This window comes from Impatiens glandulifera, chromosome 7 (genome assembly GCF_907164915.1).
Source record: "Impatiens glandulifera chromosome 7, dImpGla2.1, whole genome shotgun sequence".
Taxonomy (NCBI): domain Eukaryota; kingdom Viridiplantae; phylum Streptophyta; class Magnoliopsida; order Ericales; family Balsaminaceae; genus Impatiens; species Impatiens glandulifera.
Window position 1 is genome coordinate 40,025,703 of NC_061868.1, and position 27,263 is coordinate 40,052,965.

The window sequence follows — 27,263 nt, forward strand, 5'->3', positions numbered from 1 at the left end:
AACTAATAAATTATTTTTCAATTGAATTTTTCAAATAAACCATCAATAATAATTCAAAAATAAGAAAAAAATTATTATTATGTACATACTTTACAATAGATCACAATATTTGAGAAGAACGATTAACTCTTCAAAAGACTCTATTGACTTTCCTGAACGAATATCAGAAATTGTCATACTAATAACATTATAAATGATATGTATCAGACGATCATTGAAGTTTGACGAATTCTCTCTAACTAAATAGTCTACCAAAAATAATTTGAATGATAACCAAAATATGTAAGTCTATCATACATATTTTGGTTATCATCTAATCTGTATATATATAATGATGCTTAATTTTTAAAGTGTCCGAATTATCGGGTCGAGAGTTGTGGTTAATTTGGATATATATGTGAGAGTAAATTGATATTTGAGTCGGATTGTGGGTTGATCCGCACATAAATTTAAAACGGTTAAAAGTAAAATTAAAAATGTTATAGGTATGGTTTGAACTTGCAACCTAACAAAACAAATAAAACTCTTTAACTAACTAGGCTAATAACACTTTATATTTTAAATTCAACACCAAATTTGATGAACGCGGGAAAGTTTAACAATATAAGTTCAACTTTTTAACTAACTAATTTATATATATAATGATGCTTAATATTTAAAGTGTCCAAATTGCCGGGTCGAGAGTTGTGGTTAATTTGGATATATATGTGAGAGTAAATGAATATTTGGGTCGTATTGTGGGTTGACCTGCCCATAAACTTAAAACGGTTAAAAATAAAATTAAAAATGTTATCACATTTTTACCGTAATATTTTTTCCATAGTTTTTTATATTATTACTCGTGCAAATGCACGGAGGAATACATGCTAGTTAATTCTAGTAATACAATATTACTAATACTCCACAAAAGACTCCAAATACTAGTTCGATAATGAAAAAATAAGTGAATTGCTGATTTAACTTATTCGTAACACATACGACTAACCATAATATAAATTTTTTCATGTATGTCATGCGTAAGAATTCCACCGTGAATAACACTATATCCAAATAAAGAGATATTTAATGAAACTATCTCAATTTTTTTTCCAACAAACATTTAGTTTATTAATGAAGTATGTTTTTAATCAATTAAACTTAAAAAGTTTTAAAATAGAAATTTGATGGTAAGAATAACAAAATAAATTATTTTAATAAAATACATTTAGTAAAAAATAATCTTAAACAAAATATATTTTTTTAAGTAATTTGAATAATTTTAATCTAATTCGAATTTAATTCAATCTAAATTAATTTATTATCTAAATTGAAATAACTAATCCAAATTAATATTTTGAATTAGATCGATTTGGATTTCCAATTAACAAATTAGTATTTTGGATTAGATCGATTTGGATTTGGAATTAATTCTTTAAATGATGGGTGCCAATGGATAGAATAATTCTCACCCATAATTCAACATGAATATTTATTTGTTTTGAAAAATTATAAACTATTGAAATGAATATTTTCTTAAAAAGTACTTGATTCAACAATTTTTAAAATTAACAATATTGGTAATAAATTGTCTCCCCTCTCACTACTCTGTCTCTCTCCCCCCGATATCTCCGCCGCCGCCTCTCTGTGTTCAGCTGCCGGCCGGAAAAAGAAAGCAATCGGAGCATATATTAATCAAGAATGTCTTCAGCGTCAGAGGATGGAACCGGTAAAGAATTCCTTCATGATGTTGTCAACAGCACGCCGAAGCTGGATAATTCCAGAATAGCTACCGTAGATGTAAATGAACGGAAGATGCAGAACTTCAATTTCTCCTTCCTTCACCAATTTCCACTTTTCAACTTCTTCTTTCGGAATCAGGACGCATCTAAGCAGGAAACCGTCACAGTCGAGCAAATTCCTAAAGAGGAGTCGAAGCCGAAACCGAATCCGGCCTTTGTGAAGTTTCCGACGACTTTGCCCAGTGTTCTGTCGCTGAAGCTGGAGGGAGAGGAATCTGAGAAGGAAGAGAGTTCGAATCCTGTTGTCTTATGGCAGGTAAACTTATAAATTCAAAACCCAAAACCCTAAAATTGTGTTGAAACTAATTTGAGATTAAAATGTTCAGATAGCACCATTTAAGAGCTGCAATGATTGATACAAGTTCAATTGACTGGTTTTGAATCTGATAAAATGTTGCCAGTTTATCTATCTTGCTCAATCCATTATGATGGAAGAAATTGTGATCCTGGTTATGAGAAATGTATAGTGATTGTGATTTGCAGCTGATTTGCACATATTTCCTAAACAATCCATGTGCAAAATGTTCATACCCTGCCTACAACAATCAGTGTATTTGCCTAACTTTTGAACATGTGAACTCATTCATCAAGATTATCAACATTTTTTCTTCTTAATTGTCTTAACATGGAAAAGACTACAACTCTTTGTTTCTGGGATCAAAGTGTTACAACAATGGATATAAAGCTTTTGAACACTTTGATTCTCTACACAATCATGGCATGTGATTCCTTTTTATGGCATTTGCATTCCTTTATCGATCTGGCTTGTTCATGGGGACTGCATCAATATGTGTATAGAATGAATGGATTTGTGTTGGCATCTTCTGTATTGCTGGTATAGATATGAAAATATGGTTTCTTATTGTTCTACAAATCCTACAATCACCATTGAATACATATTTCCATAAACCCTAGTGCCTGATCTCTGCAATTTGTGTATCAGAAGACAGAAGTTTTAATATAGATGAAAAATGATTGTCCCCAGATCCATTTATGATGAAATTTTCATTATTCTTGAGAATGTTGATACAGCAGCTGAGTTGACAGTCGATCTCACTGATTTCAGGTTTATGTTATCGGAGGAGTACTAGTTGGGAAATGGTTAATATCAAGATGGCAGGAGAGAAGGGCAAAAGACAACCCATCTTCAGAGGATGATGATCCCCCACAAGAGTGAGTAAGAAAAATAACTGTTCTTAGTGTGGATTATTAAGCTAACTATAGAGAGTTTTAAGGTGCTGTAATGTTTTTGTTTACTTGGTTAAGGTTGGGAAGATGATGTTTTTGTATGTTCTTATGATCTTGAATTGTTTGTTTAAGTGTTTTGTCATCTTGGGTAGAGCTTGATTTTGTCCATGTTTTTACCGGAAAATTTATCCAAACAGGTGAGTTGGTTATTAAAATCTGTTGATTTTGGTCTGGTCTTAAAAACGAATATTGGATCAAAATTACATTAAAGAAAAAGGTCAAATATGAAAATATTTCAAAATGATAATATTTTTACTTTCTCATCATACTAGTTTTTCTAACACTTTATTATACAGTGTTTATTGAAATCAAACAATACTAAATAAATGAAGTAAATATTTAGAAGCATAGGAGTAAATTAATACAATAATCCTTTTAAAGGTACAATTATTATTTCTTTTATATCTAAATTGTCCTGTATGAAATGTTTTTTCACAATATTTGTGTCTTAGTTTCAAACATTAATCAACCCAAATAATATATAACATAAGTAATATATTTATTTATTATTCATAATTTATAAGAATTTTAAGTTTATTTTTATTTAATAATATGAATTTTTAATATATTATATAAAAAATAATTTTATATCCTTTAATCTTATGAACAGTTATAGAATTTGATATAAAAGTGTTCTGCTTAAATATTCTGAAATAAAACGGAACTCTTCATGACCCATTGTCAACTAGATCCTTTCTAGTTTCTTCGAAATTTCTTTACTCTAACGTCGCAAGAATTGGTGTTTAAGATGCTAAAGATCGCGAATTTAATTCTCTCCTAAAACGTCTTAAATTAAAATAAAAATCTTAATTGTGAAAAATTAAGTTAACTTCTTACCAAAACATTTTATTTTGTTGGTTCTAAATTCATCTAATGAAAAACTATCTTAAATGTGACAATATGTATTTGACTTAAATGATTCAATTTTATGTTTAACTAAATTTTGTTTTTAAACTGTAATCTTATCTAGATTTAATTTCATGGAAAATGAATAATGAACCAAACTGAAAGAGTGAGTTTTCATCTTCCTTTCTAAATCTTAATAAAGAAGAAACCAACTTATCTTCTTTCTAAATCTTAATAAAGAAGAAAACAATTTAAACAAACTATCGTTTTTCTTCATTGGACGTAACTTCATGAATATAACTACAAGAATCATTGGACCTTACACGCTTTGAAACCAAGCTTAAAACATTTATTTATTTACAAGAATCTCATTAATTTAAAAAGAGTTACCTATACAAAAATTAATTTACAAATAATATGATACAACGTCTAAACAATTCAAAACGGTTAAATGATAATCTAAACATTAAATAATATATATTTATAAGAACTAAAATTACAATGATGATAATTCAACAAGCAGTTCTTTACAAAAACTCTCCATTCCTTCTCATAATTATAGGCAAAATAATAATACTTTAAAAAAAAATTATTATCATTTTGTCCTCCTTTGAGAGGGAACAAACATGGAAACAAAGAGGGTTCTCGTAACAGAGAACTTGTGATTCAACGATCTTTATTAGAGTGACTTCAAAAACAAAGAATCTGGTAAAGATTAATAATGAAGTAGAGCAAGTCGAACAACCCAATGTTCTGGTAAGCTTTTATCGAGAATCTGGTAAAGATTAATAATGAAGTAGAGCAAGTCGAAAAACCCAATGTTCTGGTAAGCTTTTATCGGGAGTATGTGTCCATCTTCTTCTTAGCAGTAAAATAAATAAAGTTAAGAGTTATTTTTCATTGATTCAATACTGAGTCAATTTTGAACTAATTTTTTATTTGGAGGATCTCTTCTACATATATTTTTTATTTATATATATATTTTATGAATTTCTCATTATTTTGACTATATACGCACCCTATAAACAATAACAATATTTGGTCTAGATTCTTATGAGTGTCTCAACATATATATTATATGAGTTTTTTAAGATGTTCATTTGATATATTTTATTTAAAATATGAATAAAATATATTATAATATTTAGAATATTTTTTTTATTTAATTATTATTTTCTGCGGTAAGGAGGTTTTCTTCGAATCTTCTTCTATTGTTGGTTGGTTAGGGTTCCATTACATATATTTATAAGACAGAAGCAGGGAAAGGGATGATGATAACCGAATGTGTAGAGACAGAGATAAGGTATCGATCGATCATGGATCGTTTTCTCCGTTATGCTCTTCTAAAGGTTTGAGATTCCTTGCTTTCTCGCCCACAATTCACTCTCATCTCGAGAGGATTATCAATTACGATTGTTTTTCCATTCTTTAGCAACTACTTTCTCTTTGTCAACGTGCATTCTGATTTCCCTCTACTCAATCGCATCCGATCTAGATAACTTTAGGGTTTATCTCAACTTTATGAAAATCTCAACCCTTTAACAAATTTGTTTTCGCGGTAACAAGGAAGGAATTACCTTGATTAAGAATGAGTTTTCGAATGCATAACGATTATGAGGCTAGGTCTGAATCACTGTCGATGTTTAGAGATCACAATCACGAGTTTGGCGGAGATTCAACTTACCATCTGCCCCGACGTGATGAATTAGACCATCCAACTCGGTCTAGGAGGAGGAGGTGTTTGAGCCCTGAGCCACAGAGACTACAATTGATTGGAGATGGAGACGTAGACGGAGAGAATAGAGATTACGATTGGGGGTTTAGTGTTGATCGTAATAGGCATAAACAGATGATGTCAAGATCCCCTCAGTTTGGGTTAGTGAAGATAAAACCTCAAGGTAATGATAGTGATTCAAGAAGGGACTCTCAGTACACTGGAGCAAGTGAAAGATATGTGGAAAGAGGTTATTTGGATGAGGAGAATTACAACGACAACAGAGGTCTGAAGCCAGATTATTTGCTAGATAATACTAGAACTACTACTAGGGAAACCTTTTTCCATGACGGTAAATTGAAGAATTCTGGTCAATATAGAAGGCCGAGTGATGAATTGATCAGACGGCCCATAGAAACCCTTTCAAATCATGGTGAACGTGGAGAAAACTATGCAACTTCAAAGGAAAGTTTAGAGACTCCTTATTATCCAGAAATGATAACAGTGGATAAATCGTCAGATATGGAATCTCACAAAGAAAGAGATAATCCAGTTACTTATTCAAGAGACGCTTCTTATTATCCGCATGTTGTACCATCCAAAGCTAATGGAGGAGGTTCCTTTCATTACAAGGATTTAGAAGGCACAACTTCAACAACTTTAAGGCCCAATTTCTCAAGTTCTTATATGAATGGCATGCCTTCATATGAAGATGAGTATTCCAGGGATACTGGCAAAGTTGTTGGAGGTTTAGGATCTACATCATATGGATTAAATTGTCAGAGCTATCTTTCAGACTTGAGAGGTGACTCGGAGATAGCACATAAATATTTAGGCGGGTACCAGAGAGACATCAACACGAGTCCAGTTAGGCGTGAGGGAGGTTACTTGAACAACAGAAATGGGAGAGAAATTGATGGATTAGGTTATCCCTCCGATGAATGTAGAAGGGTTGTCTCTGAAGACCAAGTTGACCATAAGCAAGAAAATTTCTTCAGACCTGACATTAGGGACACCGTTAGAACTCTCGATACAAGGGATGATAGATACGGATATCTAAGAAGTGATGCACGAGAACATTCTACCATGAAGAAGCAGGTAGATTCTGTCTACTCCCCTGGTGTGAGTAAATCGAAAGCTGTATCAGAAATAGGTAAGGAGTTTGCAGATTTGGGTAGTCCATATAGCCAACATGACCGAAGGATATCAAGAGGTCATGAAGTATTTCATTCAGATCTCATGTATGACCATGATATATCACCATCATGGAAATCACAATATAGATTTGGAAGAGAAACAGATTTCAACTCTCATGTTGAAAGTAGAAGAAATCTGATTTCAGATTTTGGTTTCGGAAGAGATGCTGTTCCAGATTATAACTCTGAAAGCGTAAGGGAGTTTACATCAAATGTAGATGCTGATTCCTACACAGAGAGAATAAGGGAGTTATCGGGTTTCAAATATGAAGATGAAATGGATGTGCTTACTGTGAGTCCATACAAACCCCATCAACGGGAGCGTGAAGCAAAAGAAGATTTAACTCACAGAAGGCTGAAGAGTAAGTATTTGGATGATCAACAGATGAATATACATAATTCTAGAAAGGTAATATGGTCAGATGCTCACGATGCATACAATAGAATTGAAGAATGGAACGATGAAGACCTTGATGTTCAAATCCCATCAAGGAGGCTTTATGACAAGAATAAGCCATTCCAAAGGAGAAAGAGAGTATTTGATAGGTTAGTGGAGTGTGAACATGTTACCCATCAGGATGTTTTGTCATCTAATGATCATCACTTGCAAAATCATTCTGGAATACACAGTCGCCTAGGCAATGGACCTTCAAAAGGTCTTCCTTGGCTTGGTTCATTGGGTCATATTAGCAAAAAAAATAAACCCTCTAAACCATACAATGTGTGGATCAATGAGAAGGAGGATAATGGAAGAGCAGGCACAATCATTAATGACGAACCTTCAAAAAGTGGTGTTCCCTGGCTTGGTTCATTGGGTCATATTAACAAAAAAAAGAAACCCAATGTGTGGATCAAAGAGAAAGAGTATAATGGAACAGCAGGCACTGTCGATAATGATGAACCTAACAAATCAGAAAGGTTGGTGACATCTAATAAGAAATCTGAGCCTCCTGAAGATTCTGAGGAGTTTAAGAAATTGGTACATAAAGCCTTCTTAAGCTTTAGTAAAAAGTTGAACGAGAACTCTTCTGATCAGACAAGTTACAAGGAGCAAGGAAGGGTTGGTAGCTTACTTTGCATCGTTTGTGGCAGAAGGTCTGTCTTCTTGTTCAGTATTTTCTTTCAAAACAAGCATGACAGGAGGAGTATAAATTGGTATTTTGATTTTGATATTTTGATCAAAAGTTAGGATTAGTATATTCACTTTCCTATCCTGATGGTCTTAAGGGAAGGGAATTCTGTTGGTTGAGGCAGGTGAAGAAAGTGTTAAAGTCATCCTGAGTTTTATTTTTCTTTAATTATTCTTTTTGTGTTCATTATCTTACTTCCAGGCCTTGTTTGATATGGGGTTATTTGAGTAATTAGGTAGTTTTTTCCAATAACCCCATTTGATGTAGGTTATGGAAATCATGTTATTTGGAATTATTGAGAAAAGAAACACATTAGGGGTATAAATATATAATGAAAAAAAATATATTTTTAAAATAGTGGGTATTATAGTTGATGAGTAGATTATTCAAATAAGGCATGGACAATGAGAGAATACTAATTATTTTGTGATTACCTGCTTTTGCCCCCCAACCTGTCATTTGTGATGTTATATTTTACTTGGGTGTTTTCTTGTTTTGGTTTGTAGAGTACGAAGTTACTGTAGATAAAGAGCTAACTAGTGTGATTATTTAAAACCCTTATCCCTTTTCCCTGTTGTCTTACATACCATAGGTGAGATTTGCAAGGTCTAGGAATTATCCCAAACAGTTTAATAATAGAAAGATAGTTAAAGTTTGGCAAACAATTCTTTGAACCTATGTTTGAGGTGGATGATCTGGTAAATGTTTATTCTCAAAATCACAACATAAAGAAAGTTGAATTGTTGCCACCTTGAAGAAAACTGTTTTCTCTTATCCTGTTGCTTAGACTAGTTTGACTTTTAAAGTTATAAGACCTTTCGTAGTTGACTGAGGTACTATGAACCTTGTGGGAATTCTTTGATGTGATTGAAGCAATTTTTAGAAGACAAGACTAACAGTTAACTGAAAAGTTAACTCTTTGGATCATGTTCAAGATTTTCATGATCATCAAAATCTCAAAGTGAGATAGGCCACTGTATACAGATATCTTAGGCTATTAGATGGTCATTGTCATATATGGATTTGTTAATTAGTAGTAAACTCTCCGCAATTTAAAGCGACGTGGAAGAATGTACTAAAATCGAACATCTTGTTGAGAATGATAAGATCTGAACATAGAACATCCGAGCCCCTGGCTTTTTGTTTGTCCCAGGGATTGAAATGATCTGTAAAGCAAATTCTGGTTAAGGAGGACAATCGGTCAAATGAATTTCAGAAGGGAAGGAAGTGTTCAAGAAAGAAATTGAGCAGAGATCTGCAAGCATTCTATTGTGACATTTTAGCAGTGTGAATTTAAGATTGATGTGGTATAAAACTGTAAAATAATATTGTCATTGTACTATTCCTAAAAGTTTGGTGATTCGTCGTATTTGAGATGACAAGAGTTAAAATGGAGATTGGAGAAAGAAAAAGGACAGCCAAACGGGTTCTTTGAGAAGCCAATACTTCAGTACATGTTGGTTTAGTTATGTCTTAGATGACAGTAAAAGTTTTTGCTCTCGAGGAATGTTACTGATCACAAATTGTAGCTAATCTTGCTGCGGCAGTCTGTTATCGGTTCTTAAAACGGTTTGTTCACTACTGCTTTGACTGTGATTCTAGATTAGTTACAATCACAGGTATTATCAACTATGAAAAGTTATTGGATGCTCTTTCTGCATTAACACTGCTTGGTTTGTTCCACTCTTCTTTTTCTACATCTGCAAATGCCGACTCTTGGAGCTTGTTTTTGATGTAGTTCTTTTTCTCCAAAATATCCCTGATTATTTAATTAGAAAAAACCTTGTTTGATGAAAAAGTGGATTATTTGGGTTAAATGACTAAAATATTATCAATACTATGATTTGTTTGATAATGAGAATTTTGTTATTTAGATTAAATCCGTATAACTCTTCATCAAATAAGTACTTATTCTCCTTAGTAATACATTGTACACTCACAAAAAAAATTCTCCTTTCAGCGAGTCGAAGGAGTTCATGGACATGAAACAGCTGGCAACCCATGCATTTACATCTGACGAGGTTGGATTGAGAGCACAACATCTGGGTCTTCACAAAGCGATTTGTGTTCTGTTGGGCTGGCAGAGTGTGGTGGCGGCACCTGATATTAACTTATACATTCCAGAGCCCGTTTCTGAAGAAGAAGCTTTAGCCCAAAAAGAGGACCTTATCCTTTGGCCTCCTGTTGTTATTGTACATACTACTTCCGTCGCACAGGATAAATCAAAACTCAACATAGTGGATGCAGTGACGGAGTTTCTTAGAGGTGAGTTCTTGACATTCATTTTAAGTCATTTGTTTTTATTAGTTAATTTTAGTCATTTTAGATAGACATTCTGCCCATCTGGATGAGAAACTGTCAATCGGCGTCTAACTAAATTCTGTTTCAAAATAATCTGTATCCACATCCCCACACGTGATACTTGACACAAAAAAAGTGTTCCAAAGAAATTCATCAACTGTTTCTCATATAGATCCTAGACCCAGATCTTTGGTGGGTGTGTTGAAACGACTTTCTATGCAATAATGACATTTGTTGAAGAAAAAATGAAATTTATGAGTCACATTTATATGTGATGGTGGTGGTTATTACCCTTTATTGTATAATATTGACAGGTAAAGGTATAGGAGGAAACTTTAAGGCAAGCCTTGGGAGATCAGCTAACACTGTGGTGTTGAAGTATTTGGGCATATTCTCCAATCTTCAGAACGCGAAGAGGATTGAGAAATACTTTTTGGATAATAAGCGTGGTAGGGCTGATTTTGAGAGAGTTGCTTCTTCTAACAAGTGCAGCAGCACCACAATTAGTAGTAGCAATGATGACGATGACAAGAAGAATAGTGGTTCTAAGGAAGAAGAAGAAAACAGCTATTATGGTTACATGGGGATCTCAGAAGATTTGGACATTATTGACCTTGAAACAATGAACAAGTGCGTGATCAAGAGCAAAAAGGAGATACAAGACCTTGCCCATGCACCTATTATTATGCCTCGAAATTGACTGATATGGTTACACAGTTATGGAGTATGTGTAATACCCACCCGCCCACCCACCCGCTCCTCTTGGTTTAGAGTTTAGGGTTTATACTTTATATAAAGTTGATCTTACTTACTTACACTCTCTCTTATTTTTGGTCTAGAGAGAGCTTTAATTGGGAGTTGAGGGGGGAAGAGGATGGAAATTGCAGTTACTGAATAAGGAGGGTGTTTTAACTGTATGTGTACTAACCCTGTTGCCTGCCCTTAACAGTTTGACCAAATATTCAAATTAGGTTTGTCTTTGGTATCCAAGAGAAGATATTTTTATGAGAAATACTCTCTTTTTGTGGAGGTTGAATTTGGAGATACTCTTGCATGATTTAATGTATTTGAATATAATACATTATCCATATTTGGAAATATTTGTGTTTCTTCATTTGGATTACACTTTGGAACCATAAATGAATTTGAATGGTTTTAATAGATTTGAAAAGTACATGTCTTATGTAAAAACATTCTTACTTTTATCGTTGATGATTAGAAATCTATTCCTCTCATGTTGCTCAACCGTCAGTCTTTATTTTTATCATATCTGAATTTTTTAGATAAACAATAACTCACTATCTAAATAATATTTTACCGATCAAATCGCTTTATTCCCTTAGCTATGATTTGTTCATTTTCATTCCGCTCTACTTCGATCTCTTAACTACCATATCAAACCGCTTTACTTCCTTAATTTAAACTATGATTTGTTTATTTTATTTAGCTTTACTCTCATAGGAGTGAACCAATCAAATCAAATCTATAAAATTTGGTTGTGAATTTCAATAGATAAACTAACCCGAATGAATAGTTTACCCCTTAAATTATACTAGTTTTTATTCCTCAACAAAATTGGAGTACCAAAAAGTTAGTCTTAAATTTCATACAATTTAAAATTTCAATATATATTTGGTTGGATTAATACAAACAAACAATATAATCAAAAAAAAATATGATATGAACATTCATATTACATACCAATAAACACACTAACTTCCTCTATTCATGACATCAAAAGCTTGAATCTAGATTATCTCCTTTGGAAGTTGAGGAACTTAATCCCATACACAAAGACAAATAAGAACATTAACACCCAACCGACATGGCCCATTGCAACCGGCACAAGGAAGTCGTACCTGAACCCGAGCATCTTGTCTAGGTAGTCTTTCACAGACATCACACCAATTTTCGGTATTTGAATTTGAGTTTCTAAATCCCCGAGTTGAGATGTTAGAAGGCCATAAATGGTCCATGCTATTGGAGAAGCCCAATAATACCATCGCCACCAAATGGGTATTTGCTGCGCATGCCCCAAACAAAACAAATACATTACAACATGTATATTGATTTGATAAAATATGAAACTAATCTACGAAACTAATGCACTTACTGATCGAGGAATGAGGAAACCGGAGAATAGATTCCAAAAACTAAGGAAGAAAGACATGGCAATGGAGGCTATTTGAATGTTTGGTGTTAGCGCTACAACCATCATGCCATAAAGCGTCAAGTAAGTGAACGACATGAACACGAAGTAGTAGAACCACAAGAACTTGGTCGCACTTAATGGGAATCCAATCATCGTGTACAAGATCAAACTATATAGGAATGTTTGTATCATCACATAAATCGTCTCAATAGCCACCTACATAAAACAAAACACATATTCATGATCAATTAATACCCGACTTTCATATTAAAACAAGAGCTTTTTTGAATTTATTTTTACCTGAGCAAATGCATATGGTAGTGCAGAGTACATCCCAGCTGCTTTCTCGCGATAAAAAACAGTTCTTTCTATCGCGACAATTGGTTGTACGGTGCAAGTGTTGGTTGCTCCCAAGAAGAAGATCGCTGCATACATTGCACCTAACAAGTTCCTTAAATCTTGTTGTTGTTTCCTATATGTGAAAAACACTAGTATTAGCTATTAAACTCGAAGCTTTAGATGTTTGTAAACTTTTACTTACAGATTATTTCCTTTCCCCCAGAAAATGATTCCAAAGAGAATGGCGATTCCAATTGTGACGACGAATCTAATGGCGTTGTATTGTGGATTTCTCCAATAGGATTGGTTCTGTTTCCAGAAGCAAGCTTTACATTGTGTTATAAATGATTGTGAATACTTGGTTCGAAAATGCAAATCATGGGAGCCTGGAGCTGGAATGCTGAGTTCTTTGATCAGTTTCTGATTCATCCTGCACAAGTTAAACAATAACTAGTGAATTCTTGATTAGAAAAGGAAACCAAGATCTCAATTCGCGTTTTCACATACTGGTAAAGATTGGAGTTGCTATAGATTTCAGCAAAATCCACGCCAAGCCTGGATTCAACCGAGGTTGAACTCACTTCTAGCATCCATGTCGCAGGATTATAACCATCTTTGATCATAGGTATCCCCGGAATAGACTGCAAATATGCAGATGTTTTCATTACATGTATATGATCCATTAACTTGAAACGAGATTTGAGAATTGGTTACTTACTTGGAAGTAATCTATCAATAGATTCGAATGAGAACCGAGAGGTCCAGCGTATGTAACTTGTCCGCCTCGTTTCATGAAAAGCAGGTCATCGAATGATTCAAAAATGTCAATGTTTGGTTGATGGATCGTGCAAACGACTGTTCTTCCTGTATCAACAGTGTTTCTGACTGTTCGCATTACAATTGCAGCCGATCTAGCATCAAGGCCAGACGTCGGCTCGTCCATGAAGATAATTGAAGGATTCGCAACAAGTTCGACAGCAATGGTTAGCCTTTTCCTTTGCTCTGTTGAAAGACCATCAACACCTGGAAGACCTACAATAGCGTCTCTAATCGACTTCAATTCAACAAGCTCCATCACTTCCTCGACAAATAACTTTCTCGTTTGAACGCTTACACCATCGTCTAATCGAAGCCAGGCAGAGTATAACAGTGATTCATAGACAGTTACATTTGGAGAATGGATATCGTTTTGCTCACAGTAACCGCTAACGCGTGCGAATGTAGCTTGATTCTTCGTATATCCAGAAATGGCGATCGTTCCTTCAATATAACCGCCTGTTTTTCTTCCTGATAACACATCCATCAATGTCGTCTTCCCTGCTCCGCTCACACCGACTAGCGCGGTCAGAACTCCAGGACGGAATGCACCACTTACATCGCGTAATAGCTGGAGACGGTTTTCTTCAATTCCTTGGCTCTTCATTTCCTAGTTTTCGTCCACAAACCAGTTCGTTAACAACAGATCGAGAGTAGAAATTCAATTCAATTCAATTCACTTACAGAAGGCATATCAACAAAGTAATTGACATGATCAAACGCAAGTGAGAGTGGTTGGAAAGGTAAAACCATTCCTCTGTTCCTTTTTCCACCATTTCCACTACTAACAGACTGGAATTCATGTAATTCAACACTCCGATTCTTCCTTTCACCATCTTCTTCAACATCATCATCGGCAATAGTATGCTTATTGCCGCTAGGAGCTGGTTAGGGTTAAAGAGAGAGATCTCTCTAATCAGAATCGATATTCAAATTTATGGAAAGTGAAAACGAGGATTTGAAGAACTTACGGTTCAAATAGGTCAATGAAGCGATGAAACAGGCATTGAAAAGGACGGAAAAGGAAACGAGTGCTGCAATGGAAATCCAATACCAATGTTCTTGATAAAACAAACCTCCTTCCTTAAGGAGAACCATTCCAACTGTTGGTTGATCATATCTGGAATCTGTATTAGGCTGCATCGATCAATCAATCAAACAAAACGATTTGGTAAGAAGCGGATGAAAAAGGAGAGAAGATTGTTGCGTATATTGGATTACTTACCGTGCTCCATCTCTTAGAAAGGAATTCATTGATGGCGATCGCATTTTGGCCATACATCATTGGAGATAGATAGTATGCCCATTTCATCCAAGGTTGAAGATCATCTGTAATAATATTTGTTAAAGTTCATTCAGAGATATCAGTTTGATTTTGTTATTTGGCGGTAAAACCTTTTTTGAAAAGTTTGTATTGATGAAAAGAAAGAAATATTGAGCTCAAATATTTTGTACTTTAGACTTTTCGGTTTAAGCAGTTCGATTCAGTTGTGTTGTACATTGAAATTAAAGTCGGTTTAATCAAATCTTCAATTTCAATTTGTTCATCAACTAAAAGATTGGTTCGATCAGGTTTATTTGTTCGCAAAAAACTATGGATAAATAGTGTAATTATACCTAGAATTTGCTTAAAAAACAAATATATTATGTATATTTAATTCGAAAAATAAATATTGTAATTTAAAATTAAAAATTTAATTATTAAGAGAAATATTTATGTATTAATTAAAATTGTCACAAAATTATTAAAATTTAACTAAAATATGTCAATCAAAAATATGTCAATCAGTTTGGTGTTCGTCACGAAATCGATAAATTGAACCGTTCGATTCGGTTTAGGTTTCACACGACAATGATCTAGACTGATTTATCAGTTACTAGGGTTATACTTACACCCTTACTAATGTTGACATTTTCTTCCCAATTTCTTTCATTTTTTTTAACATTGTATACATGAGTTTTTATGTTTTATCATATAGCTTTATTATAAATAAAATGATATATTACCTTTGGACACGATAAATCCCCCGAGAATGAAAATTGCTAGCATAGAAAATGTGCTAATCGTCTGAGAAACAATTTGCGATCTCCCCAAAACAGCAATGAATCGAAAAAGACACATCGCCATTTGATGTATCAAAAAGAACGCCAAGAACTGTTTAACAAAGCTGAGTACACGAACAACAAGAAGGCGGAGATTTCGTCGGTTATTATTATTAAACATAAAAAATAACTACAAAAATTAAAAATAATTTAGTGTAACAAATACCTGGCAGGTTGAGGAGTGAATCCAATAGTGTAATAAGTGATTGTGATCCACAAAAGTGATTCAACAAATGAAACAGGAATCCTCAATAGACAAATAGGTAAGCCAAATGCCCAAGCTGGATAAAATAGAGAATCCCTTTGTTTATAAAACATAGGAAGCCTAAAAATTGTCATTGGAAGTTCAGCCATTCCATTGAACATAACATTAACCAAACTAAAGAAAAGTGCACCAAAAAACTTCCCCCCATCATCAAGCTCACCATACTTCATTTGTGTCCTAAAAAATACTGTGAAAGCGAGAACCGCAGTTATCGTAATCTGGCTAGTCTTAAATATGTAAACAAACGAGTTTCTTTTCATCAACCGCCATTCTCTCGCGAAACAAGCCTTGAAAAGTTCCATATTCGAAATTCCGAATTTTTTAGTCACAAGAGCTGCAGGATGCTCTCTCGATCTATCGTAAGGAACCGAGAGTTCGTCGCGAGTAATTCCCATACTCGAGAATCGTTCAACGAATTCCGAAACGGAAATGTATCTATAAGGACGGTCTTTTCTCGACCAATATTGTTCTTGGTCTTTTTTAGATGTCACTTCTTGGAGAAAATCGGCTGCTCCTTTTCGCTCGGGGCATTTGAATCCGAGGGTTTCGAAGAAGGGGAGAGCGTTTTGTCTCGGGCCTTGATAGACAATTTGACCTTCCGAGAGGAGAATGATGTCGTCGAAGAGTTCGAAAGTTTCCGGGGCAGGTTGAAGAAGAGAAATGATCATGGTTACGTCCATTATGTGAACCATTTGTTTCATGCACTTTACAATTTGGAATGTGGTGGAACTATCGAGCCCGGTTGAGATTTCGTCCATGTAAAATACTTTCGCAGGTCCAACCAACATTTCTCCTGAAAAATTCGGGTAAATCGTTCTTAAAAGTTTTCTTTTACTAATTCAATTATTCGGTTCACGGTAAAATCAATCACGATCGGATAAAACAACCGTTGTTATTGATATTTATATTGAATCAATAACTACGGTAATATTTAGCGACAGTAGTGTTACCGTCGCTGTATTTCTATTAAGTATATATTTATTTACCTTAAACAAAGTTAAAAAAAATATTGAATAAACCCAAAAATATTAACTTTGTTTCAAAATATTTTTCGATTTTGAAATCAACCCTTCAACTATTAACAACAAAATTAGGGTTCTTGGATTTTTTTTGAATAAGTTTATTATATGTTAATTAAATCATTCCTATCATCAATATATTTATCTAAATTTACCCTTACTTAATTTATTATCAAATCTAAATATTAAATTAAAAAATATTTGAATAATTTACTTTTTCATCAAACACGATTACAATTTCATATGTATATTTTTCCAAATCGAACAAGCTCCGAGCATAATTTTATTTACCGGTTGTGACGCGTTTCTTTTGACCGCCAGATATTCCTCTAGTCATTTCATCACCAACCATAATATCGGCACAAATATCCAATCCAAGTAGCTATATATCATACGACAAAACAAACATTAAAATCATATCATATTGAATGTATCAAACAAATTTAATGAAAAGAAACAATCAAACCTTAAGGACATAATCAGTAACCAAACTTGATTCTTGACCCGAAAGAGAAGTTGCTTTCATGAATGCATCAATCTCAGGATCCGGTTTGATACCATCATTCTTTTCTCTTCTTAACAATTCAGTTAACAAATCGTATCTACTTCCAACTCCCAAACATCGTCCCGAGAAATCCAATGTCTCTCGAACCGTCATCTCACCATGATGAAGATCGTGTTGGCTTATGTACGCGCATGTCCTTTGCGATATGAATTCTTTCATTTCTCGCCCACAATATGTCACCTTTCCGGTTACCCTTATATCTTTTGTCAATTTCCCCGCAAGTGCTTTTAGAAACGTCGTTTTTCCACATCCTGGAGGACCAAGTAATAATGTCATCCTACAAAAATAAACAAAAATCGAAATCCATCATTTATACGTTAGACATTTTTCTTTTCAAAATAAATAAATTGATCGATCTCGATTCCCATGCCTTGATGGTTTGATGATTCCACTAACGTTTTGGAGTATTTTGACAACTCTTTTCTTGGAAGGGAATATCTTCAAGGATCCAAGAACATCCTTTTTGAAATGACATAAAAAGAAAATGGGTTACTTTTGTTCAATTTAATAAATTTTGAGTTAAATTTGCACAATAGGAAATACTTCAAGGGCAGAATAGAAAAAGTAACTAACCTCTATTACATTGATGGAAGCATTGAATAGAGTGGGAAGTGCTCTATTTCCAACATATGCATCTCCTTCTATTGAAAGATGTTCAAATCGAACCTCAACTTTTGGAATTTCTATTCCAACCCTATAATTTTTACATACAAGTATAAAATATTTAAAATAAACACAATTAAAGAAGTACTTTTTTTTCTTTTATGAATTTTTCTACTAAGTTCAAATTACCTATCAATACGATCACGTAGTCTAAAGAGAAACCTCTCGTTATCTTCTTCAACAACTTTGAGTATATTATCTATGAGTTGTTTCTTGTCGTGCAATCCGAGATGTGCAATGTCGATCTCAGCATGAGAAACTTTACCATCGTCCAAAATCTGCTTAAGAATACCTTTTCTTATTCTATCGTATGTTGGGAGTTTCTCAATGGCAGCCAACATCAACTCTTCTTCATCATCCTCCCTTACACTCTTGCGAAAAACATCCCCTCCGGGAGCTGAGAACACTTCTCGGATGCTGGTTGATGCCCATCCTCCGCCTCTACGACTGGCCGAGGATAGGCTCGCCTTTCGGCTCATTGACCTCATTAGATCGTCCCCGGCTAATGCCCTAACCGCCATCCTTTGTGGATGGCTTAGCCCGAGAAGAAAATGATTTATATAGCTAGAATTATAATGGTTTTCTTGATGAATGAAGAATTGTTGTTTGATCTTTGAAGTGGTGATTAATGTTGAAATGAATGACTATTTATATGTACAATATAAGATATGAATTAGAACAAGATGACAAGGTTTGGTATAATAGAGTTGAATATTAATTGAAATTTGCCTTGACAAATTCCACACTTTGTCTTTATTTGTTTTGAGTTATTTTTTATTGAATTAAATTATTTAGAGAATATATAACGGTAGAACACAATCTTGTCTTTGTTGGAATTGAAATTTGCCTTTGACAAATTCCACACTTTGTTTTTATTTGTTTTGAGTTATTTTTTATTGAATTAAATTATTTAGGTCTGGTTCGGAGTGTAGTTTTTTAAAAATCTAGAAGGAGAAAAAAATAATGATGGGTGATAGATTTTGAGAAAGTGATGATTATTTTTGGTAAAAAGACTTAAAAGGTATTAATATATGTGAATAAAATAAAAAATAATAATTTAAAATAGAGGGTATTTTAGTATTTTGGTTAATGAAACGAGTGATATGATTGTTAGAAGTGATTGATTAAAAAACAGATTTTAGTTGGATTTTTTTAATAACTCAAAGAGAACATGGCCTTAAAGAATATATAAGGCAGAACAATCTTGTCTTTGTTGGATTAGGTAGTTAAAATTTATTAATAAATGTATAAATTATACTATCATGTAGCTTGTGCATTTGCACGAGTAATATATAAAGTCGAGAAAAAAAATTACGATAAAAATATGATAGAATTTTTAATTTACTCTCATATATATATATCAAACTTAATCACAATTCTCAACCGGACAATCCAGACATGTTCAAAATTAAGCATCATTAGTTAAAAAAATATAATTTATACTCGACAATCCGGACATTTTGAAAATTAAGCATAATTATATATATATAGATTGGTTAGTTAAAAAGTTGAACTTATATTGTTAAAACTTGTCGCATTCATCAAATTTGTTGTTGAATTTAAAATAAAAGACTTATTAGTATAGTTGGTTAAAATGTTGTACTTGTTCTTTTAGATTGGGAGTTCGAAACATACATATAATATTTTCCCAAGTATTCATTTACTCTCATATATATCTAAATTAATCGGAACTCTCCACGCAACAATCCGGATATTTAAAAAATTAAGCATCATTATTTATATATATATATTTTAAAATATTATCTCTAAATCAATCCACCAAAAGTTAAAGTAACTAACTTAAATGATCCAAAAAAAAATATATTTTCTTGAATAGTATCATAACCAGTTAAAAGTATTCAAATATGAACAAAGATTATTTGGACATTTTAGTTTAATATAACTAAACCCTAATTAACAACCAACTAGTGTTTATCGTTGTTTCATTCATATCTATTTGTTAGAAATATTCTAACATAACAGATCAAACCAATAATATGGTAGGAATATAGATATTATAAAATACTATAACATATGCATTGATTGTTATAAAATTATACAAAAATAAAAGACTTTAGAGATTAAAGCCAAAATATAAGCAATCTACCTCCTTTGAAAATTAAGAAACTTGATGGCATATGCAAAGACAAAGAAGAAAAGAAGTACCCAAGCAATATGAGCCAATGCAACTGAAGTTAGAAAACTGTATTTAAACCCCATGAATTCCTCCAAATATTCCTTCACTTTCATCTTCCCACCTCCCGGAATTGAAACTTCGCTCTCCTTCTCCCCGATTTGAGACGTAAACATCCCATATATCGTCCATGCCACCGGAGATGCCCAATAATACCATCTCCACCATATCGGAATTTGCTGCACATAACAAGTTTTTAATTTATTGTTGAAAACACTATATGGATACGAAACTGAATCTTGTGATTTACGTACTGTTCTGGGGATGAGGAACCCCGAAAACAAATTCCAGAAGCTAAGGAAGAACGACATTGTGATGGCAGCAATTTGATAATTAGGAGTCAGAGCAACAAGCATCATCCCATACAATGTGAAGTAGATAAAACACATTGCCACATAGTAATAAAACCATAAGAATTTTCCAACTTCCCATTTGAATCCTATCATCGAGTATAGTATCAAACTATACGATAATGTCTGAATAGCAACATAAATCACCTCTATCCAAACCTGCACCAATTTCATTAATTCATTAATCATATTAATACATTACACACAACAACAAATACCATTAACTTACCTGAGCAAAGGCATAAGGCAGAGCCGAATACATCACAGCAGCTCTTTCGCGATAGAAGACTGTCCTCTCAACCGACACAATATTCTGTACCGCGTGTGTGTTTGTTCCTCCAAGAAACATAACCGCAATGTACATTGCTCGCAACAAATTCACCAGATCTTGTTGCTGATCCCTGTTTCAAATTAAACATTATTATTTATTTATATAGGAAACAACACATTTTTATTTTTGATTAGCTTACTCACGTCTTCTCTCCTTTCTTCCAGAAAATAAGTCCAAACAGAAGACCGATGGCGATGAATATAGTCATGAAAAAACGAATGCAATTGTACCGAGGATTCCTCCAGTAAGACCAGTGCTGTTTCCAGAAGCAAGCAATGCATTGAGTTAAGAATGACTGTGAGTATTTACTTGGGAAATACAGTTCGTCTGAACCAGTTGCTGCTGCTGGCTTGCTTAGTTCCTCCATAGCTTGTTCATTCCTCCTGAGGGAGATTCAGTTTTTAGAAGTCTTATTTGATAATATACAGTCCACAATCTCTCGACAGTACCTATACAAATCTGATTTCTCATAAATCTCTGCGAAATCGAGGCTTAATTGAGACTCAACGCTCGAAGAGGTTATCTCCAACATCCACGTAGCCGGATTTTGACCTGTTCTAATCTTTGTTACCTCCGGAATAGACTGTGTAACCAATTCCTAAATATTAGTTGATGACTCATATCAGTTCTCACATTCATTAGAGCTAGATCAGAAACGGTTACCTCGAAGTATTCTACCAAATGGAAAGAGTGGCGGCCAAGAGGTCCATTGTAAATGATTTGTCCTCCTCTTTTCATCAACAAGAGCTGGAAGGGAAGTAGGGAATTATACATAGATTGACAGAAAATGGAATTATGAATGAATTACCTCATCAAAAGATTCGAAAATGTCGATGCTCGGTTGATGAATGGTGCAGACAACAGTTCTTCCAGTGTCGACTGTGTTCCTCACTGTTCGCATCACAATTGCGGCGGCTCTAGCGTCAAGACCAGACGTGGGTTCGTCCATGAAGATGATGGATGGATTAGCAACCAATTCAACCGCTATTGTCAAACGTTTCCTCTGTTCTGTGGACAGACCATCTATTCCAGGAAGACCAACTAATGAATCTCTTAAAGGACTCAACTCCACCAGCTCCATTACTTCATCAACAAACATCTGAACCCCATCATCAAACCAATAACCAGAATATATATATCAGAGGTTGTGTAGAAATCATTGGATCATGTCTGATAACCCTGAAATTTGGACTGTTCGTATCGGCCTAGGAACACTAAAAATACACCCATAAAGAAGCTATTTTTATATCTTAATATATATTCTCTTAAAATAAAAATATTAGATATTTAATTCAAAAACTAGAACGAGGCTGGATGGTATAAATAGCTCCATTTCCAATTTCCATCCTATATGAAAAAACCCACTATTATTAATGCACAGAAATGAGAGATTCTTCTATTGTTGAAGATATGGGTCAAGTTGCAAAGAATGCTGCCGTGAGTAAGCCGGATGAACTGGGTGGTGTTGACATTGATAAAAGAGATGATACAATCAAGAATGGTGACGAAAAGATAGAGAAGAAAGAAGTTAGCAAGAGTAGCGAAAAAGATCAAGATCAAGATGAAGAGGAGAAGAGATTAGCAAGTGACCCAGAAATGGAAGAAGGGGAGATAAGAAATTCAGACGTTGATGACACAGTTGTTTCGGGTGGTGACTCTGAAATGGAAGGAGAGATACGAGATTCAAATGTTGATGACATATTTGTTTTGAGCGATAATGAAGAAGATCAAGATGAAGATAGTGAGAGTAGCGAAGAATATCAAGATAATGAAGCTGTTCCTGAAATAAAGGTAAAATTGGAATCGAAACACAGAACTGTTCCCGTTGGAAAAGTCCAATCTATTAGTGAGAAACTAGTTATTGTCCATGGGACAGAGAAACACAAGCCTCTAAACGAGGGTTCTATATTATGGATTACCAAAACCAGATCCCCATTAGGACTTGTCGATGGAATCTTTGGATCCTTCAAGAACCCTTTCTATATAGTTCGATACAATTCCGAAAAGGGTATTCCTGAAGGAGTCAAACAAGGTACATTGGTATCCTTCGTTTCTGAGTTTGCCATTCATCTTCCAGATTTCAGAAGTCTCTACAAGAAAGTATCTGGTGTAGACTTTTCAGATGAAGAGATGAAGAAGAAAACGAATAAACAGATTCCGAACGCCGCCGCACAAACCCATCAAAGTTTTCCAACCGGAGTGCCGTCGAATGACTCGAATCATCATTATGGAGTCAACAATATTGCTACTGCTCCTTTTCAAGATCAAGATCAACCGCCATTTTCACAGGTAGTAGTGCCACCTTCTAGTGGAGTTTTGATGAATGTAAGCCCTACCCACTTGCCGCAGCAACCTCAATCTCTTCCCCATTTGAGTCATCCAAATCAGTTTCCATCGACCGGAATGCCACGGGAGTGGGTTCCTTCATCTCCACCTCAATCTCAATCTCAACCTCAACTTCTATTTCCACTTCCATCTCCTTCTCCATCTCCTCAATTTCTTCCTCTTCCTTCATTTATATCTGAATCTGAATCTCGATCTTCATCTTCATCTCCACCTCCATATCCATATCCATATCCATCTCCACCTGCATCTCCATCTCCATCTCCACCACCACATCCACCTCCACCTCCACATCCACCATCTCCACAACCACATGTACCACCTCCTCCTCTAATTCTAACACTTACTCTAACTCTAACTCTAACAACACCTCTACATTCTCCATCTCCACCACCACCACCACCTCCTCCTCCTCCTCCTCCTCCTCCACCACCGCCACCACTACACTCATATCAAATCCCTTTTCAGATAGTGCCAATGCAGCAGAGCTTAGTTTTACCAGGTGGTCCTCAGTATTTTACTTATCCAAACATGGCTCAGCCGTGGTGGGTCCCAATCAGTTACGGTATGCAGCAGAATCCTGTACCAACCAATAACAACATGCCAATGAACGTATATTGGGAGCCAGAGGAGGAGGAGCCACCTTCGCCGTCTAATGTCGATTTTCAATTTCAAGATAACACTACAGATTCTCAAGGACTCGACAACATGACCAGAAGAAGGAGAGGAGATAGAAGAACCAGTCAGCCTAGAGATGGTCACGGGGCCATGTATTTCGGAGGTCCTAGGTGACCGCAACACTCTAATTAACTGAAACTCAACTTTAAACTTTTCTCCGCAATAATAGTAATAGATAGATACTTGTTTTTGTGATGTTCAACTAAAAACTAAAGATGATTGTGATTTGTGAATGAAATGCATGTACCTTTCGTGTTTGAATGTTAACTTCCATTGAAAGTCGCAACCAAGCGGAGAAGACGAGAGATTCGTAAACTGTAACATGAGGAGAATGAATATCATTCTGCTCGCAATAGCCACTGACTCTAGCGAATGTCGATTGATTCTTTTTGTAACCGGAGACGATTATATTTCCTTGTATAAAACCTTCCGTCTTTCTTCCTGCGAGCACATCCATTAGCGTCGTCTTTCCTGCTCCACTCACGCCGACTAATGCGGTCAGAACACCGGGCCGGAAAGCTCCGCTAACGTCTCGTAACAATTGGAGTCTAGTTTCCTCAATTCCTTGACTCTTCATTTCCTGTGAGAGATCATGGAAATCACAAGTTCCATTGAATAGATCTAGCTAGTCGAAATCTAAACTGGAAGTGAGATTTGACTTACGGCGGGCATGTTCACGTAACGTGATCGAATATGAGAGATAGTGGCCGGAAAGGCAGCACCATTCCCTTTCTTCCATCGGCGGCAATCGCCGGCGAACTATTTGTTCCATCACGATCAGGAGCCTTACCTATAGCTCATATGATTTGCTATATGAACGAACTTCATCAATTTTAAAACCTATTTTTTAAAAGGAAGAATGCGAAACAAAGTTGTAAAAAGTTGTGAAATTTATTTATTAAGTATCAAAATTTTATTTATATGTATGAACTTGTTAAAAAGTGTCAAATATATTTAAAATAACATAAATGTTAAACGGTGTTAAAGTTTTTAGCACATGTAATATTCATATATTTTTTATTTTTTAAATTGACATTACTTTAATTATTTTTTATTCAAACAAAACATTAAAATCTTTTCTTATTTATTTTCTCTTTCTTTACCGTCACAACTTACCATTTTTTTTAAATATTTCTCTCTTCATTTTTCCATCTATGAATAATTTTATTATTAATAATAATATTTAATTGATTAATTATAAAAATTGTTCTAAAAAGTAACGAGTTATTAAGACTTCGCCACAACACTGACAATTTAGGATTCGGCCAACAAAGACTTCACCACAACATTGACAATTTAGGATTCGATCAATGAATGTTTCAACCAATGATGATGATAGTGTAAGGTTTAACTGAGAAAGACTTGGATTTGGGGGTTACGTCTGGGAGCTGATAAAGTTTAACAGGGTGAGTATTATGAAAACTAAAATTAAAACAAGTCGGTTAAGGGAGATTTTACCTTGATTCGGCATTGTCCGTTAATGGCGACAATGATTTAGGGTTCGACTAATGAAGATTTTGGCCACAACGTCTATGATTTAGGAATCGGCCAACAAAAACTTCCACCAACGATGATGACTATTTAAAGTTCAGTTAGGGAACACTTGGAGGTTAGAAGAAGGTAAAAATCCAAAAGAACTTGAATTAATCAAAGAGAGAAAAATTAGAAAAAAAAATGGAGAGTTGTGGAGGACTGACAGAGAAAGTAAAAATAAGTTTTGTTTAAATTAAAAAATAATGGAAAAATAATTAAAGTAATGTCAATTTAAAAAAATAAAAAATATGTGGATATTACATGTGACAAAAATTTTAACACCGTTTAACATTTCTGTTATTTTAAATATATTTGACACTTTTTGACAAGTTCATACATATAAATAGAATTTTGATACTTAATAAGTAAATTTGACACTTTCCTACAACTTGGTGTGTAAAATTGACATTCTTCCCATTTTTTAAATGTTAGTTAAATTATTTTTGTGTGTATTTTACTCGCGTTGTGTTTCGAATGTATTCAACGACACTTTGTGTTGAATCCCGTCGTCATAAGGTAAAGGTGAGATCGTGTTAGCTTTATAAATTCGAAGAAAAAAATTATTATTATAGATAAAATATCAAACCTTTGGATGGTGTAGTATTGAATGATTCTCTATTTTTGTTACTTTTCTCGTCGATGTCAATAAGAATCGATTTGAAATCTTTAGGAGCTGCAATTAACATTTTTTTTTATCAAATTATCAAAAACATTAAATAAGAGAATTTGACTGTTTGATCCAAGAAAGAAACATAGCTTACCATTCCAATAAGTAAGGGCAACTACGAACAAGATATTGAAAAGAATAGAAAATCCGAATAGAGCAACAACACATACCCAATACATGTAATTGTCAAGCCACATTCCTCTCGACTTAAGAAGAACCCTTCCAACTGTATCTCCGAGAAAGTTAAAGGACTGTGAAATAGAAGATTTACATGATGAAAATAAAAAATAAGTTGATTTCAAGATTAAAAGATAGTTGATCGGTTAACTAACTTTACTCCATCTTTCGTCGAGAAATTCGTTTATTGCTATTGCATTTTGTCCATAGGTCACTGGGGAAATGTAATATCCCCATATCATCCATGGTTCAATTGCATCTACCATAGTAATTAAATCAAATAAGTCATCTTTATCAAAATTTGATATGATTTAAATAAATATGTTATAAAGAAGTTTATTATTGAATTACACATGAATGTTCTTGAAAAAGTGTGATATGTTGGACAAAACATCAGGATTCACCATATATTGCTCAAAGTACAAGTCTTGTCCCCTAAAAATAGGTGTTTTAAGTCTTGCACCTAATTAGTGTTTAAAATTTAGGATTTAATGAATTTAAATATAAACAGAAATTGTTAATAAATTTTTTTACTTTTTTATTTTTATGTAACTAGTTACCTACGTATCATCGATTATAAGTTGTCACTCATTTTATCCCCTCGAACACGTGCAAACCTAAACGGGTCAATCTTTTTTGCTTTTTATTTTAAATCTTTTTTGCTTTATATTTTAAATGGTCTTGATGTAAAAACTCAAACTCATCGTTATGGCTGATTGTAGTATTGTAGTCCTCTATTACTGAGATATGAGTCTCCAAGAACATATTATACTATGCTATGTTTCCATTTTTACTAGTCACAAAATAAATTTAATCAAACAAGTAAATTATTTCTAACCTTTGGCAATAATAAAT

General features: G+C 34.1%; 4 protein-coding genes across 4 annotated transcripts; 2 read left to right on the plus strand and 2 right to left on the minus strand.

Annotated features, from left to right (window-relative positions):
* The first annotated feature begins 1,543 nt into the window (after positions 1-1,543).
* On the plus strand, positions 1,544-3,132 carry LOC124910546. Its single transcript, XM_047451210.1, has 2 exons — positions 1,544-2,034; positions 2,845-3,132. Exons 1-2 carry the CDS (start codon positions 1,678-1,680, stop codon positions 2,953-2,955), a joined length of 468 nt encoding a protein of 155 aa, XP_047307166.1. The 5' UTR covers positions 1,544-1,677; the 3' UTR covers positions 2,956-3,132.
* A 2,097-nt stretch (positions 3,133-5,229) lies between these two features.
* LOC124944852 lies at positions 5,230-11,275 on the plus strand. Its single transcript, XM_047485197.1, has 3 exons — positions 5,230-7,877; positions 9,873-10,177; positions 10,528-11,275. Exons 1-3 carry the CDS (start codon positions 5,461-5,463, stop codon positions 10,911-10,913), a joined length of 3,108 nt encoding a protein of 1,035 aa, XP_047341153.1. The 5' UTR covers positions 5,230-5,460; the 3' UTR covers positions 10,914-11,275.
* Positions 11,276-11,810: 535 nt separating this feature from the next.
* LOC124945696 (pleiotropic drug resistance protein 2-like) lies at positions 11,811-18,678 on the minus strand. Its single transcript, XM_047486175.1, has 16 exons — positions 18,265-18,678; positions 18,046-18,166; positions 17,843-17,931; positions 17,374-17,749; positions 17,199-17,289; positions 15,790-16,681; positions 15,528-15,688; positions 14,746-14,849; positions 14,492-14,657; positions 14,205-14,404; positions 13,423-14,130; positions 13,212-13,345; positions 12,907-13,134; positions 12,666-12,837; positions 12,327-12,581; positions 11,811-12,236 (listed from the first exon to the last, which is right to left on the minus strand). The coding sequence occupies exons 1-16, from the start codon at positions 18,654-18,656 to the stop codon at positions 11,967-11,969; spliced, it is 4,359 nt and encodes a 1,452-aa protein (XP_047342131.1). The 5' UTR covers positions 18,657-18,678; the 3' UTR covers positions 11,811-11,966.
* Positions 18,679-20,121: 1,443 nt separating this feature from the next.
* LOC124945695 (pleiotropic drug resistance protein 2-like) lies at positions 20,122-24,815 on the minus strand. Its single transcript, XM_047486173.1, has 9 exons — positions 24,695-24,815; positions 24,279-24,611; positions 21,819-22,109; positions 21,674-21,757; positions 21,460-21,593; positions 21,154-21,393; positions 20,909-21,080; positions 20,584-20,838; positions 20,122-20,508 (listed from the first exon to the last, which is right to left on the minus strand). Exons 1-9 carry the CDS (start codon positions 24,701-24,703, stop codon positions 20,239-20,241), a joined length of 1,788 nt encoding a protein of 595 aa, XP_047342129.1. The 5' UTR covers positions 24,704-24,815; the 3' UTR covers positions 20,122-20,238.
* Positions 24,816-27,263: the final 2,448 nt, after the last annotated feature.